We start from the raw sequence: 13,675 nt of genomic DNA on the forward strand, positions 1-13,675 counted from the left end.
AACAAAGAAAATACATCTACAACAGGAAAATGCAATTCAATGAATTTCCCGGTAACATATCGTGCCTTTGAAGATCCCTGATTGGTATGAAAAATCACATGACATTCACAGGCATCAGAAACACACGAGTATATACATACACATACACATATTGGGACAGAAAGAAGGAGGATGTGTGACAAGGTGGCCCAGGTTGCCTTGAAAGGCTCATTTTGGATATGGAGGAAGTTTATGGAGGCACGTCGAACGGTGTAGGTTTTTTTTTTTTTTTTTTTTTTGTTACTATTATTATTTCTTATTTTGTGTATATGAGTGAATGGGTGAGGTGTGTGTTTTTGCATGAATGAATTTTTGCATGAGTGTGTTTTTGTATGTTGAGTGGTGTATGTTGTAAGGGTAGGTGGTTGGTTGGTTGGTGTTGTGTGTGTGTATGGGTGTGTATGTGTGTGTATGAATGATCTGGTGTGTTTTGTTGGTGAGTGGTGAAGGGTATAAAGGTGGGTGTTTGAGTGTTTCACCATGTTTGTTTGGTGCTGTGGATTCTGGATGCGGAGGTGTTGTTGTTGTAGTCTGCATTCGCACTGGCTGGGGGTGGGGGTATGTACGCATCCAGGTGTAGTTGCTGCATGTGGATGTATATGTGCCCCTGCTGGCCCACCTTAGCTGACCGTATCGAGGTTGAAGGGCCGAAACGGGATGATGCTGAGGACCTCGACTGAGGACCCGGTCAGTGCGGCACACTTGTGACCAGGTGTGTTTTGAACACACACATATATATATATATATATATATATATATATATATATATATATATATATATATATATATATATATATATATATATATATATATGTATGTATATACATGTATATACTCGTGTGTGTGTGTGTATAGATATTCCGGTTCCGGTTCCAGGTCACTCACCTAGCAGGCTGAGCTGAGTCAGTCGTCCTGTGTATTTGATTGATTCTGTTGGATTTAGCATGTGCTGTCGTGTTGTGCTTTGTGTGAATGATTGTGATGGATCCCTGTTTCGTTTCCTGGCTTATGGCGGCGTGTCTGCCCTTGAGATTTGCAGTACTTTGGTTTTTACTCGCCACCAAGTTGAAAATTTCGAACTGTGAGTACCCGCCATGTTTTTTCGCTGTGCCTCACGCAGCCCCGGTGTGCGCCTCTCAACAAGACAATTATTTTCCCCGCCTCGTTCCATCGCTCGCCCCATCGCTCGCGCCGCCGCTCGCCCCATCGCTCGTCCCACCGCTCGCCCCACCGCTTGTCCCATTGCCCGGCCCATCGCTCGTCCCATTGCTCGTCCCATTGCTCGTCCCATCGCTCGTCCCACTGCTCGTCCCTCCGCTCGTCCCACCGCTCGCCCCACCGCTCGCCCCATCGCTCGTCCCACCGCTCGTCCCACCGCTCGTCCCACCGCTCGTCCCACCGCTCGTCCCACCGCTCGCCCCACCGCTCGTCCCACCGCTCGTCCCACCGCTCGCCCCACCGCTCATCCCACCCTGCACGCATCGCTGCCGAGCTCGACTATCCGCTCTAACTCCTCTGTCCCGAGGCCTATTCGCTACACTCGGCAAAAACTTTTGGCTTTAAACAACACCACTCGATTGACTCCTGGACTCGTCTCAGGCCTCAGAGAACTTGAAATCGGCGTTGGTCTCCCAAGAAAACACACAAAGCGAGGTGGGGGGAGAAAGCAGAGAAAAATACCGATTGTGATTTCTCTTCGCGACCAGCGACGGCCCGGCCCACATTTTAATAATTCCTGCGAAAAAGTGACCCCTGTCAACTTCAATAACCTCATCTATCCCTGTAGAACATACACAGCACCAAAACAATACCGTTTTGACCTGTCTCTCGCCTTATTCAACGCTCAGTCTGTAAGTAGTCCTGAAAAGCGAACCAAAATTACCTCTTTTATTCAAGACAATGATATCGACGTGCTTTTTCTGACCGAAACTTGGCTCTGACCCAGTGGCGACGAAGTGAGATGTGCTGATCTCACCCCACTTGTATACACCCTGCAGTCATTTCCTCGCTCCTCTAGGGGTGGGGGCGTGGCTGTTATTTACAGAGACAACTTCTCTCCCTTTGTCTCCTTCACCACGACTTTTTCGTTCGACCATTCATCCTACGAGCTAGCCCATGTCACCTTCACTCTGTCATAAAACACTCTTCATTTCGTCTGCCTCTACCGACCTCCACCTAACCGGAAAAACAAGCTTACTGACTCTATGTTCGTGACCCAGCTTCCTAATCTGCTCGACCACTGCAATACTCTTCCTGGTTTCGTCCTGATTCTTGGAGATTTCAACATCCACTACGACCAACCACAACATCCTCTCACTTCAAAGATCATTGACCTCCTTTCTACTTTTAGTCTGTCTCAGTCTGTCTCCCAACCTACACATGTTAAAGGACACATCCTGGATTGGTTAGTGCACAGATGCGGTGATCAGTTGGTGCAGTCCACGTCAGTGACCTGAGCTACCGCCTCGGACCACTTCTGTGTCACCAGCCACCTGAGTATTGCTGTTCCTCGTCTTCAGCCCACCTTCATCACTGCCCGCAACATTCGTGCCATCGACCGTTCCGCCTTTAAAGAGGACCTTCACACCCGTCTCTCTGGCCATTCCTACATCACTGCAGAAGACCTAGACTCTTGCCTCCGCACAGCGTTAGGCTGTCATGCTCCAGCGACACGGCACGCCGTTCCCAGACGCAGGAGTACTCCGTGGTTCAGCGCAGTTAGCGACGAAGTCAGGGCTGCCAAAAAGGAACGACGACGTGCCGAGAGACAGTGGCTGAAGACTGGCCTCACAGTCCATAAACAGTTGTATAACATAGCTAAAAGACTCGTCATAAAAATCATTCTGAAAGCAAAAACGTCATATATTTCTGATCGGATTACTAGGAGCTCCTCCTGCAAGCAACTGTTCAGCATTACCAACCGCCTGTTTGCCACCAAAAATAAATCCGTTCTTCCCACTGTATTTCCTCAAAATAAACTACCCCAACGCTTCCTGCATTTCTTTCACAATAAAATTCAGTCAATAAGAAACAATCTTGACAAGCAGTTACTCCTTTCCTTCGATGATGCTGAACACTGCTTTCACAGACGACCTCTTAGTTCGTTTACTCCTGTTACTGAGGAAATTGTCAAATGTACAATCCTTAAGTCAAACACAAAAACACATGATCTCGACCCCCTTCCCACCGATTTGTTTATTGAGTGTTTGGACACCCTCCTCCCATTTATTACTGCAGTTATCAATGAATCTCTGACTACGGGTTCATTTCCGCTTCTCTTTAAGCAAGCTCTTGTTAAACCACTTCTTAAAAAGCCCACCCTTGACCTTATCGACATGAAAAATTACCATCCTATCTCCAACCTGTCTTTCCTGTCAAAGATCACAGAAAGAATTGTGCTATCACAGATGAATGACCATCTAGTTTCAAATAATCTTTTCAATTCTCGCCAGTCAGCATATAGACCAGGCCATAGCACCGAGACCGCTCTCCTAAGAATAACCAATGATCTTCTGACCTCTCTTGACTGTGGTAAGGTTTCCGTTCTTGCTCTTTTGGACTTGTCTGCCACCTTTGACACGATTGACCATAGTGTCTTAATTCGTCGTCTTGAAATCACATTTGATATAACTGGTACTCCCTTTTCTTGGCTGATGTCCTATCTTACTGATAGAGTGCAAACAGTTGTTGTCAATTGCCAGAAATCAGCCCCTTCTCCGCTTTCCTTTGGCGTTCCCCAGGGCTCAGTCCTGGGACCTATCCTCTTTCTTTTGTACACTCAGCCTCTATTTGATCTTGTTGCCAGACATTCAGTTGATCACCACGCCTTTGCGGACGACAATCAGCTGTACAAAGGAAGCACGATTCAACAAATCGTGCCCACTGTTGAAGTGTTAGAAGGCTGTATTGCCGACGTGAAGGCGTGGATGACCCAAAACAAACTTCAGCTGAACGATGCTAAAACAGAGTCTATGATTGTAAGATCGCACAGATGTCCTCTACAATGTTCACTTCCTATCACTATTCATGTTGGTGAAACCGATGTAAACTTTGTTTCGTCGGCCAAGAACCTTGGTGTGGTTTTCGACTGTAACATGACATTTTCCAAGCAAGTACTTCAAACTTGCAAATCAGCATACTTTCAGCTGCGAAATATCGCATCCATTCGCCACTTTCTTACTCCTCAAGCTGCTCTAACTCTGGTCTGTGCCCTTGTCCTCTCAAGGCTAGACTATTGTAATTCTTTGTATGCTGGCAGCCCTCAGTTTCTCTTGGATAAGTTACAAAAGGTTCAAAACTCTGCCGCTCGTCTTGTCTGTAAGGCGAAGAAGTCTGACCATGTTACTCCGCTCCTTGAATCTTTACACTGGCTGCCTGTCTCTGCTCGTGTGCAATACAAAATTTGCACACTATGTTATAAATCATTGTGTGGAGCGGGACCTCACTATCTCTCCGATTTGCTCACTCTCTATGAACCTCGGCGACGGCTTCGTTCAAGCGACGACTCCGTGACCTTAGAGCCGCCGCGCACCAGCACCAAGTCGTTTGGCGAGAAATCCTTTTCCTTTGCTGCACCTCTGCTCTGGAATGACTTGCCTTCCTCTGTTCGACATGTTGACTCTCTTCCTGCCTTTAAAACCTCCCTCAAAACCTATCTGTTTCACAAGTCTTTCAAAGTCTAAGTCTTGTTTTCCCTTTGGTTTGAGGTGGGACAGAGATCGAGAGTATGTCTGTGTACATGTGCGGGGGAGGGAGGGGAAGAGGAGGGGGGAGTACACATCTGTGGGTTTTGAATGGGGAGGGAGAGGAATAGGGCAAGAGTGAAGGTGTGTGGGTGTGTGGGTGTGTGTGTGTATGTTTGTGTATGTGTGTGCGGTGTGTGTGCTTTCGCATGATAATGTAAAGCGCCACGAGGGTCGTTAACTCTGCTTGCTGGGGCTATATAAGACTCCTTTATTATTATTATTATTATTATTATTATTATTGTTATCATTATTATATAACATCTGCTTGCAGAGAGATTTTTGTGAAATTCATTTTTTGTGGTAAAAGATAGAACTCGAATTAGTTTTTTAAAGTTTTTTTTCCAATGAATTGTGTCATCTGGGTTTTATTCCTAATCCGGTGAAGGTTTTCTAAAAACCGCTGTTCTTTTGTCGTGCCAGCAGGGGATGCTGTATCTCCAACATGCGTTATTGGGGGTGAAGTCTGCAGTCCTGTTTATATTTAGCTTGTGTACATTAGATATCCTATTTTATATTTCAAAATTATTAGGCCATGTGTGCTGGTACCTTGACAAACCTCTCTCTTTGAGCGTATCTGGTAATTAGCACTACCTGTTGGAGGTATCATACACTATACGGTAATAACATTCCCACTATAATAACCTATTGACTCATAATTCAAAGCATTTCACTTTTGCACATTTTAGCCTCCACAACTCCTCCACAACTCCTCCACAACTCCTGCACAACTTCCATCTGTCCTATCTTTCAAAAAGTAAAACCAAAGCTGCTATAAATCTGTGACATTTGAAAGCTGGTGTGAATGAATGAAATGGAAGTGAATGAAATGAATTGAAAGCTGGTGTGATGGAGTTAATTGTTGAGAAACAAAATCCTGTTCGTTTTTATTTTTTTGCGTTAGCAATGCTTTTTTTTTTTGTGCCGTTGGAATGTGAGTTTACCCTTTGGATTTACACACACTGTCCCGCCTGCTGATATCGATTGTTGCCGAGCACAGCAAGAGGTTCGGTCAATGGCCCTCGTGGGGGGAATTTAGCCTGGCTGCGAGATTAATTTGTGATTTGAGCAGCCCAATAACATCTGGCAGTTGCTGATTAACGATTTGATTTCAAGAGGCCTGTGTGGTTAATCGTGCTTCGTCAACTACCCAGCACAACGGTACAGATTGAGCACCGATGGCTGATCGGCGGCCTAACCCTAACTACAAACCTAGGCCTAATGGTCTTAACCATAACCCTATGTATAATCCTACCGTAATGATCCTAATCCTAATCACACAAGCACGAATCCTTTTCGGTCTTAACTTGATTGTAATCATTTATCAAAACCCGAAACCTAACCGTTTTCTCCGAGGCCTCAACTCGATCACGTAAATTATTTGACTTTCAGGTCGAAGTTCAGTTTGCTTTCTTTGTTAACCCTCTTCACACAGTTAAGAGACAAGTCCACCAAGGCAGTTTCATTGGTTAAAGGGAAGCCGAGTTCAGAGGCCTACTGTCGTTTCGCACTAACTTAAACATTTGACTCCATCGTTTTGAGACCAAATGCGAGATTCGCAAAGCTGAATTTTAAAGTCTCAATTAGTAGACCCACTCCTGTGGATAACTTTGCTTCGTCTGTGGCAGGCATGAACAGTTCCCCGCTGACTCCTGGGCAAATTCAGAGGTGCCCATTCTGCGGTGAAGATGTGGCAATTGTGGCATCTCCTTTTTTTTGTGGTGGTGCATCAGCTGAAGATAGTCGTGATAATTCACCAATTTCTGAAAACATCTTTTGGTGATGAAATAAACTTGAGGCCTTTCCAGCAGATTTCTTTCTGGCTTTGAAGTTAATGCCACGTCCTGTCAAGTGATAAATAATTATGGCAATGAGTTAGCAAGCTGGATCTGTTTTTATTGACTGCTTTGTCATTTCAAACGATTCTGTGAGTAGAGCAGCTCATACAGTTTATGTAAATTGCCGCAAAAAAAGAAAAAGAAAATAAAACTCGTAAATTTTCAGTGTGTCGGGTTTTTTGCGGTGACGGCCACGGTCCTTATTATTTTCGAACGATCATGGTATTCATGGACATGTGGAGTAACATGGCACTCGATTGAAGAGCTTATGACAGCAACTGAAATCTGTTTTGACCATTCGTGCCTTAACTCGTCCTTCCATGAATGACGCTGACGAGGGAAAGTTTGTTAACTGTGCCGTGCTCTGAATCCACAGCGAAGCATTGGCAATCACAAACCAGAAAATCGGTGGATCTGGCGCACCACCCTCGGGCGTGCCTGTGATTGCGTGGAGACCTTTGCATTGGAGAGTGTGTCTCGGCATGGGTTGTCCGTTTGTGTTTCCGGGCAATATCACACCGGCTTTGGAAATGGACGGATGTGTGGAGACTGTGGCTGCGGGGATAACAAGGTTATCTTGTGCCTCCGCCGATCTGTGGGGGTTTCTGGAAGGCTTGCATGTGTGAACGTGCAGTGCAAAAGATCAATTATTCAGTGAACACTAACTGTGTAATTTATACATGGGTGAAGCAGTTTTTTGTGTTCACCTGGTGTGTTTGTCATTGGTTACCTCAATATGTGAGTTTCAGAAGGTGGAACGAGGCCCTCCCAGGTCTCAAAGTATCCACCTGTGTGTGTGTGTGTGTGTGTTTTTTTTTTTTTTTTTACATTGTCTGTTTACTATGCTCAACAGGCATATCTATTGTGTATTATATATTTCTTGGGGTACAGAGCCTAATAGGTTGAAATCCTGAATATGAAAAGGGAATAAACTGATGATCCATATGTAATTAAGATGCATTGTGTGTTCCTGTTTCATGGAACGATATATTTTTGAGTTTTAAGTGCGTAGCAGACATGTTGCAAAATACCCTCCAATTAATAGGTGGATTTTTTAAAATGCGTAACCAAATTTATATATCTTGGGACTAAAGGTCAACATTATTGGGCACAAGAAACGACTATTATGGCATTGATACAGCACTTTATAAATACTCATTCTGCTTTGAATCGGGAGACACTCTGCGGCATGGCTTTGTTCAAGACCTTAAAGAGGTGCAGCATCTTTCTGAGGAGTAAAATCGATCAATTTCCTGAAAATGGTTCCTGCTCTCACAACAGTTAACGAGTTTATATTTCATCAAATTTCCGGTATAATGTGCGTTTTGATTTGATGTTTCTGGTTTTAAATATTCGACGTTAAGTTGTCCAGCAAGATTTCATCATTACGCTTCCAAGAGGAACTGAATAAATGCACAATTATTTATGTATCATGAAGAAGGCAATGAATTGGTAAAGTCTTGATTGGTGAAGCTCTTAAGGATATTTAATAAAATATACCTGAATACAGGTGCATGAGTAATCAGTCCCTCCTGTCACTGTCATTCTACAGGGTCACCCAGGGAAGGAAGGTCCTTCAGGTGTAAAGGGATCTCTGGTAAGTTGCATTTCTGTGTTTGTTATAAAACTCTTATTGGTTTGTTTATACATGTTCACTAATATTGTCACCTCCGTTGGTTTTATATTCGTACTCTAATTTTGGGGCATTGTTTGTAGTGGAGCATTTTCAATGAAAGGTCAAGTTGTGAGGGTATCTTGGTCTCGTCATACTTCAAAAAAGATAATTAAAAAATAATGCAACAGGATAGCTCCGTTATAAGCGGAATCACCTCTGATTTGACTGGTTATGGATTTGCTTCCCTGTGGACTTTAATCCACGGCTAAAAGTGCCGTCCTGGATGAGTGCCTGGGACATGGATTTTACTTTCCTTTGGACTAGGATGTAAATCTGCGTTTAGGTCGTGGGCATCGATGCCTGCATGGTATTTTTTCGCAAAGTGCAAGTATTCTGACCAACCCCTGCCGACAGTTATTACCTTCGCAAAAGCGGAAGGTTATGTTTTGATCGCTGTGTATTTATTTGTATGTCTGTCTGTGTGTATGTTAATCGCATAACTCAAAAAGTATTCAACCGAATTGCATGAAATTTGGTGGGATGATTGGTTATTATACGGGACACATTTGATTAGATTTTGGGAAACAGATTTGCTCAAATTCTGACTATTTTTAACTCGATCGTATTTCACTCAAAGTTATGAGCGACTGAAGAAGAAGATGTCCATCCAGGACGTCATCACTATAACGCGATCTCCCGCGATCATTTCAACCTCAAAAAAAATTATAATTGCAGATTTGACAATAGATGAGGCATATTAACAAACGAATGAAACAGATTTGCTCAAATTCTGACTATTTTTAACTCGATCGTATTTCACTCAAAGTTATGCGCGACTGAAGAAGAAGATGTCCATCCAGGACGTCATCACTATAACGCAATCTCCCGCGAAGGTATGCGCTCTACCGAGTGCCCGTTCTAGTTTAAATTTGCAAGTGAATTATAAAGGCACAAAAACTCTAAGTTAGATTAAGCTCATGGCAATGATCTGATTCAGTTATATCGAGGAAAAGTACTATGATATATGAGGTTAATGGGGTGGAGATATGGCAAAGGTCTGCCAGGGCCAAATGGCCCTGTTCTGTGTCATAGTTTTGGTGTACTTGCATACAAATGCTTACGTCATACATGCAAAGCGAAGTCGACTTGATATAGAAGTTAAAGTTGGCTAAACAACAAGGATTTTAAAACAATGCAACAGGAAACTGGAAGCAGATCCCAGGGTCCAATTCGCCCTTTTGAGTACTCGATGACCACCAAACCTCATTGATGAACATACTACTTAAAGGAGAAAGTCTGAACAAATGGCTGAAAATGAATCCCTCAACTGTGCCACAGCCAATCCAAAGCAAGAATCCAAATGAAGACGACCAAATTGGGAGATCAAACCCAACCATGCAAAACCACCACAACAGGAAAACCTAATAATTAACCCAAACTTCTGTGGTAGTTAACTTTACCATCCTAATTGCTGAAAGTCAAAGTTTAAAACTCTTTCAAAGTTTACTCTCCCAAAGCTGTTTCCTGCGATGTGGTGATTCTGTGTCTCGAAGGCATCAGACCTTCAGATTGAAATGCATATTACAACCCAATGAAATTCTACCGTGCTTCGAAACATGCTGGTAGCTTTTCCAGCGGTAGAAGCAGCAGGAATTAAACCAGAAGCGCCACAGAGTTGAGGCCTCTTTGGTGTATGGTATCTGAAGTCTGTATAATTGGCTGTAAAATAGCAGGTTTCGAATATTATAGTAGCCATCGGTTCGGCACGAGCGTGTTATTGCACTTCAGGAAGTTTGAGTCACAGATACTCTCAGTGAATACGCTTGCAGTTTCTACTTTAGTGCATCTATTTGCCTTTTTTGTATCGTGTCGAGGCTCATGGGGGAGCTAGCACACAGGGAGCTGGAATCGGGAAATAACAGAGCACCAAGAACAGTAGAAAAGGAAGCCGGTGTGTGGAGGAAGCCCACCAACAGCAAGGGTGAGGCACAAAATAGAGGGAGACTTGGAGAAGTAAGGTATGTGGGGAAGAATGAACGCAAAGGGAGGACACAGAGGGTGAGGAAGATGGATAGATCCACAAACTCTCTATCACATAAGTAGAAGCAAACCCTGGAAACATGGAAATAGGTTGGCTTGGGGAGGGTTAATTGGGGTGGAAAAGATCATGGTTGTGGATGGGGAATGATCTGAGATGGCGGTTGAACAACAGAGAATGTGGGAGTTGGTTCCACAGGTGGGGACAAAAAGAGGAACAAAAGAGTGGAGATGAACAGTGAATCTGGATTTTGGGAGTTCCACCAGGAAGCGGTTTCTGGCAGGCCACTTGCGGCCTGCAGAAACCCGGAGAGGAAAGGAGGGGGAGGGGGGGACAGAGCACAGGAAGGGCAGAGGGTGCAAGACCACAGAGGATGCAGTCGAAGACAGACCACAGACCTGTCTGCTAGGTGAAAGTGATAGGACCATAGACTCAGCTACCTCGTGGGAGATTCCAATGATTTTGAAGGCCTTTGGTTCCATGGCATAAAACTGAGCAAGATGCAAGGCAGGTGCACCAGTCCAGATGGCTGCTGATGAAGGCCTTGTAGGTAAATGAAAGTTCAGATGTGCTAAGGAAGGAAAGACTTTACACCACAGAGGACAGACTAGCTTTGGAGGCCAGCTTAGATAAGTGATTTGCTCCAGAAAGATCATGGCTGATAGTGAGCCCCAAAAGTTTGAGTGACTGAACTTCTTCAAAAGGATTGTTAAGAAAGTAGATGGGAGGGTTTGCCAGATGATCCTTTTGGAGAGAGAGAGAGAGAGAGAGTGAGAAAGTGAGATTTGTCAGGATTGAAAGACGTATTCCAAGTGCTGGATCGCTTGTGATCCTATCACGGTTTGTGGAGAGGGTTAAAGGGTTGAGGCCTGCCTATTTGTATGGATTCAGACTTTTCTCACATGTGTTCTTTTATCCCATATCTTTTGAATGCTATCGGCATTTATTATTTTTCTATTAATGAGCACGATTTCTCACCAGAAGCTCATATCAATGGGAGTCATTACCTTTTACTTTTAAATCCTTACTGCCAAAGTGCCAGGCCGGGTTTTAAAATTGCCTCAGTCTCTGTAAACCCCATGATATGACACATCTTTTGCTCAAACATTGTGCTCTGCTTTAATGTTTCCTCTGTAGGAAAATCTCATGAAAAATTTGAAACCATATCACGAATACACTTGTCGATGCGAAACACTCTATCAAAAATCCAGCGACTGGTGCTGTATCACTCACAATGCGAGGAATAAGAGAAGAGGAAGTAGACACACATTTACATTGCAATCAGCTATCTTTGTTTCACAGTCCTCCCAGTCACAGTTTATAGTCATAGTTTCCAGTAGTTTCACAGTTTCACAGTCGTTCCATGGGCCACTCGACAGATGGTGACTACGCATAATTCTCAGACACTTGATGTAACTTAACCTGCAGAAAGCGCACTTTTTTTCCAGACATTAAACTTGGCCTCCATGCTTTCTCTCTCAAAGGGCAATGTCTTGACAAGTTTGTAAACGTATGACCACTAGACTTTTTATGTCGATGGGAAATGTTCTGTCTGAAAGATAGCCTTACAATGAGGCGATTGGTCTGTTAAAATCACAGGCGATTTATTCCCGGACATTTAACCCATTCACGTGAGGTTCAGCAGCAAAACTAATCTACACTGCTGTGTAAATCACACTGGATATATTGGTGGGTGTGAAATATGCATGACTCCCTTTTGGATATCATGCGAATCACGAATGTGATGTCAAACAGCTTGTGGTAAATCTCATGTGATTCACTCACTCTGTGAATAGAGCGCATTGATCTCGGCACTGATCGCAGGGGTAATGTTTTTGGTAAAATAAAAGGGTAATAACAATCTGGTAACACAAGGTAATAATAATGATGATAATTGAATTTATATTGCACCCTTTGCCTATGGATACAAGGTAAGTCTTTGGCAAAGTGCCACTTGTCGTCGAGGTGAATCGCCCAGGATTTGCATGGATAATTGCATTGGTATATGGCCGGATGAAAGCCTTGTAATACATAATTTAGCTGCAGTAGCAATAAATCTTATTATCCATTACTATTTTTGTTATTATTAGTTTTATCATTTATTAATTGCTGTGAAATGCATAAAATGGCTGCTCAATAGAATGAAAGGCCACTGGTTAAGAGAGGCCAGAGTGTGATAAAAAAAAACTTTTTCACCTTCCAAAATTAATTAACGGATTTAAATTAGCTTTTCTCTTCTGCTCCATTCTGTGAAGGATTCACAGATTTAGCATCGCAAATATTTGTAGTTTTCTCACTGATGTGTCCACATCGTCGCTTAAATACTGTGTGCTGAAATTCAAAGACTGCATGCTCCTTTATGCCGAATGGTTGTTTGTCCATGTTCTATCCTTTCAAATGCCGAGCTTCATGGAAGGAAGCAGGATGAGCCATTTTTTAAAAAAAAGATTTTGTTTTGTCTTGACATATAAACTTGATAAGCAAAAACTAGAGAACTTCTTGTCTTGGCTAAAGTTGAGATAGTTTGAACTGCCGACCTCCAACACTCAGAACAGACAATCTCAGCATTACTCCACCGATGTCTGGTAAATTGATTTTAAAATGAAACTAGAATGCGTCTGAAAACGCCCGCATACGTTTGGATTCTGATGTTGTCTTCTTCTGTATGCAAAACATGACACAAGCAGTGTAAAAAATAAAAAATATAAAATGATGATTTTATGCAACCTTGACCTTTGATCTTTTTGATCTAAAAAAAAGCATTCAGCCTCTAGCTTTTGATTGATGAACCAATTCAGTAATCCAATATGTAAATTCTTTAAATTTCAGGTCAATCAGGTGAAAATTGGCAATTCTATGCAACCTTGACCTTTGACCTTTTGATCTGAAGGAAAAAACGATCAGCTTGTAGCTTTTGATTGGTGAACCAACTCAGTGACCCAATATGCAAATTCTTAAAATTTCAGGTTAATCGGACGAAAATTGACGATTTTAGGTGATGCTGTCCTTTTGACCGAGTTATTAATTTGCCTTCTCCATATTCTCGTAATTTAGCTTTGTTGAAAATTTGATGACAAAACTCGAATGGTAAATTGAAATTTCAGGTCAATTGGATGAAAATTGATGATTTTAGGTGAGTGGATTTTGCTATCGCTGATGGGCTAAAATATATTTTTGAGAAATAATAAATGTTGGCACGTTTTGGTATATTGTTAGCATCTCATAATTAGACCTTTTGAAGTAATTACCAAAGAGAATTGAGAATAACTGGGACCGCATTATGAAATGGCTCCTGATGCACTTTAATGACAGATCATGTGAAGTATGTGATGCTGCGAGAACATAAGAATCACGACAATCTGAAATGTTTACATCGTCCACCTCTTGTGTTATTTTTACACAT

General features: G+C 42.8%; 1 protein-coding gene across 1 annotated transcript in view; it reads left to right on the plus strand.

The window, feature by feature from the left end:
• The window catches only part of LOC137438890 (uncharacterized), a gene marked incomplete in the record, with an annotated part of 494,558 nt that overhangs the window by 218,823 nt on the left and 262,060 nt on the right, over positions 1 to 13,675 (plus strand). The window contains 1 exon segment of the mRNA XM_068134344.2: positions 8,172 to 8,216. Coding sequence (XP_067990445.2) covers positions 8,172 to 8,216 — 45 coding nt within the window.

Source organism: Myxine glutinosa, chromosome 13 (genome assembly GCF_964187855.1).
Source record: "Myxine glutinosa chromosome 13, kmMyxGlut1.1, whole genome shotgun sequence".
Lineage (NCBI taxonomy): Eukaryota > Metazoa > Chordata > Myxini > Myxiniformes > Myxinidae > Myxine > Myxine glutinosa.